At 42.5% G+C, this 3309-nt stretch overlaps 1 protein-coding gene across 1 annotated transcript; it reads left to right on the forward strand.

The window, feature by feature from the left end:
• Window positions 1-774: 774 nt before the first annotated feature.
• LOC146806218 (olfactory receptor 52E4-like) lies at window positions 775-1761 on the forward strand. The gene has a single exon (XM_085623899.1). The coding sequence runs from the start codon at window positions 775-777 to the stop codon at window positions 1759-1761; it is 987 nt and encodes a 328-aa protein (XP_085480025.1).
• The last annotated feature ends 1548 nt before the right edge of the window (window positions 1762-3309 follow it).

Here is a 3309-nt window from a genome sequence, read left to right on the forward strand (position 1 = left end):
ATACATGTGGCAAAATACCACCCACCCATTGCCAGAGTCTGGCCCATATGAGGGCAGTCCATTCAATGGGTATATGATACAAAGCGGACTTACCTGTATATTGCCACAAACAGGGTCGTGTTCTTTGGGGTAAGGATGTTGCTGTGAATAGGGGACCTGGAGAAAGGGATCCACATCGAATTCTGACAGGGAGAACAGGAAAAGGGTGAAAATGCACCCTAGATCCTTTGATTCCACCAATTTTAAGTTGGCGGTCCCACCACTACTGTCGGCTCGTTAGAAAGCCAACTAGTAATACTAATGGCTGTGAACTACTCTCAACCACCCTATGGCAGCTGCTTTTCCCCGACCACAGCCACAGTGGTCTGCAGTGGTCTGGGGATGGCTGGTGGTGTTGGCAGTTCACTGTCGGTCTTCACAAAAGCAATCCAACAGTCTCATAATGCGGCAGTCTGACCACCGAGGTCGCAATGGTCGGACAACAACCCTGGGTACCGTGGTTCCCAAACTGCAGAACTCATTAGCAGGCCCTAAAAAAGGGAAATGTTATGAGAGGTACATTGAGGTGGGCAGGAGAGATCTGTATTACATCCTAATCCTCACTTAGTTATAATGTCATATTGCCTGCTAACGAAAAAATATGGTATCAATTCTAGGTTTACCAGGACTGTTAGAAAAAATCTGTCAGCTGTTTAGGTAATATATGTCAAATATTTTTGTATCCAGACAGGGAGACTGGCTCCAGAACAATTGTGCAATAATCAAGGGAGCATCATGACATCAATCAATGCCACTGGATTCACACCTTCTTCCCTCGTCCTGATGGGCATCCCTGGACTGGAGAAGTTCCACATCTGGTTTGCTGCTCCACTGACCTTCATGTACATTGTCACAGTTCTGGGAAACTGTGTTCTTCTGCTAGCTATAAAGACAGTGGTGTCTCTCCACAAGCCAATGTATCTTTTCATTTCCCAGTTGGCTCTGTCTGATCTCATTCTTTCCTCTACCTTACTTCCTAAGATGCTTGGTCAGTTTTGGTTTAACGCTGGAAACATCAGCTTTGGTGCCTGCCTTACTCAGATGTTCTTCTGGGTATGTTCTGTGTCGATGGAAACCTCCATTTATTCAGCCATGGCCTTTGACCGATATGTTGCAGTGTGCAACCCCCTTAGATACACCAGTATTTTAACCAATGAACTTATCGCAAAGATAGCGTCAGCATGCATGGTCCGTGCCATCTTGTTGGCAGCTCCCGTTCCGCTGCTCATTCTGAGACTGCCATTCTGCAGCCGGCACATTGCACATTCATTTTGTGAGAACATGGCGGTGGCAAAGCTTTCTTGTGCTGACATCACTGTTAACAACATCTACGCCTTGACCCTAGTTTTCCTCCCAGGAACCCTTGACATGTTGGGCATTGCCCTTTCTTATATAATGATACTCAGGACTGTTGTCATTCTCCCTTACAAAGACTGTGTCAAGGCCTTCCGCACTTGCAGCGCCCATGTTTGCTCCATGTCCACATTCTACTTGCCACTTTTCATTGGCTCGGTTTTGAACAGATTACATGCCAGCATGCCCACGTATGTGATTGTCATTGTGGTAAACACGTATCTCCTTTTCCCTCCTTTCATAAATCCTTTTATTTTTGGAGTGACAGTAAAGGCAGTGCAGCAAGGAGTATTAAAACTCATCAGAGAGAGAAGGAGTTGGCCTACGCTTTTATTTAATCCAACTTTAGCTTTGAAATTTGATTCCTGACAATATATTTTTGTAGAAATATAGTAAAGTGTATTGATTGCACTGCTGAAATTCAACAAAGTGTTCTATTTGCTTGGTACTCATTGATCCTAAAGTACAAAAAAGCTTTGATGACAACTTGTATTAAATTACTTAGGAGTAATTAGTTGCAAGAAATTGTGTGCACATTGAATATCGAGACCACAATATCGATGGGACAGAATATTGAAAAAATAACCCCACAGGTAAATACGTTTATATTTTTAATACTGAACTACACTTCTATGCACCTACACAGTGCATATATCTCCAAGGTACAAACATGTGGAGTTACAAATTCTAAATCTATGCTTCCCTGTATCCACCCTCCTTTCAGTATTTTGCCCCTTGATATTCTGTACTCTATATTCCTGTATTTCAATATTCAGTAGTACAATCCAAGGAACTGCTAAGTGCTTACTGGTGAGCTTGTTTTCAGAGTACATTTTCCACATTGCAGGACCACTGTGTTTAAATGACTGGACATTGTTTGTGATATAATGGTTATGCTGTGGTTGTGATGTAAAATTGGAGGACCAATGAAGGTACTCAATTACATGCTCTACGATTTCAATAAATGTATACAACAAAATATCTATAACATGTTGTCTTGATGTGTTCTTTTCCCGAATGAGCACCAATACTATTGAAGCATTACCGGAAGCAGAAACTACTAATCTGTCCCAAGGCTCAATCCATATACTTCTAAATAAACAGCTTGGGTATCAAATTCTGCACATATATACCATTATAATCTCTAGTCTTCTGACAAGATGTCCATTCCTTTGGAAAATATTCTCACCAATACGTTCATTGCTTGAATCAGTTCTATCACTCAAAACATAAAAACTCAATGGATTTCTGGTCGACCTGACCCTTCATGAGGAGAAACTATAAACAAGAAAACAAACCATTCACCTATAGCAAACAGCCTTTACAACGTGGGCTCAGCCAAACCACACTTGTCTGAACCACGCATATGCCTTAACAACACATATGTGTGATTAAGGCAATGCACGGTCTAGGTGTCCTGAAGGAGAGAGGAGAGGAAGCATCAAGAAAGATGCCGACAGGTAAGAGGGGCTGGAGTTGTGTTTGGGGGAGGAGTAGTTTTAAGGAGAGTGTTGGTTTTAAGGCTTAGGGCGGGTGGGTCGGACTCGTTTTTAGGACTTAGGGTTGGAGTGGGCTAGGGTTCTCCAAGTTTAGAGCTCAGAGCCTGTTTCAGCTTTGTGCATATAGGAGTGGGCTAGGCTTCCCCGAGTTTAGGGCTCAGGGCCTGTTTAAGTTTCATGCATATAGGATTTGGCAAGGTGTTTTTTTGACTTGTGGATGAATTTTGCTTGTTTTTGAATTGGAACGGGTGGGGGATCTTTGGGTCAAAAGTAATAAACATTAATGTTATTTTGTCGAAGATAGGGCTAAGAGGATCAATGCAGTGGAAGTGGTCGACCAGAATTGTTTGTTAGGTGCTAGTGTCCAATGTTATACAACTGGCCCATTTTGGAGGTTATAGAGAAATGCTTTTGGGGT

This window comes from Triturus cristatus, chromosome 8 (genome assembly GCF_964204655.1).
Source record: "Triturus cristatus chromosome 8, aTriCri1.1, whole genome shotgun sequence".
In the NCBI taxonomy this organism is placed as follows: domain Eukaryota; kingdom Metazoa; phylum Chordata; class Amphibia; order Caudata; family Salamandridae; genus Triturus; species Triturus cristatus.

Bases quoted from the DNA above. Each gene is read 5' to 3' on its own strand.
- LOC146806218 (XM_085623899.1), top strand. From the start codon at position 775: ATGACATCAATCAATGCCACTGGATTCACACCTTCTTCCCTCGTCCTG.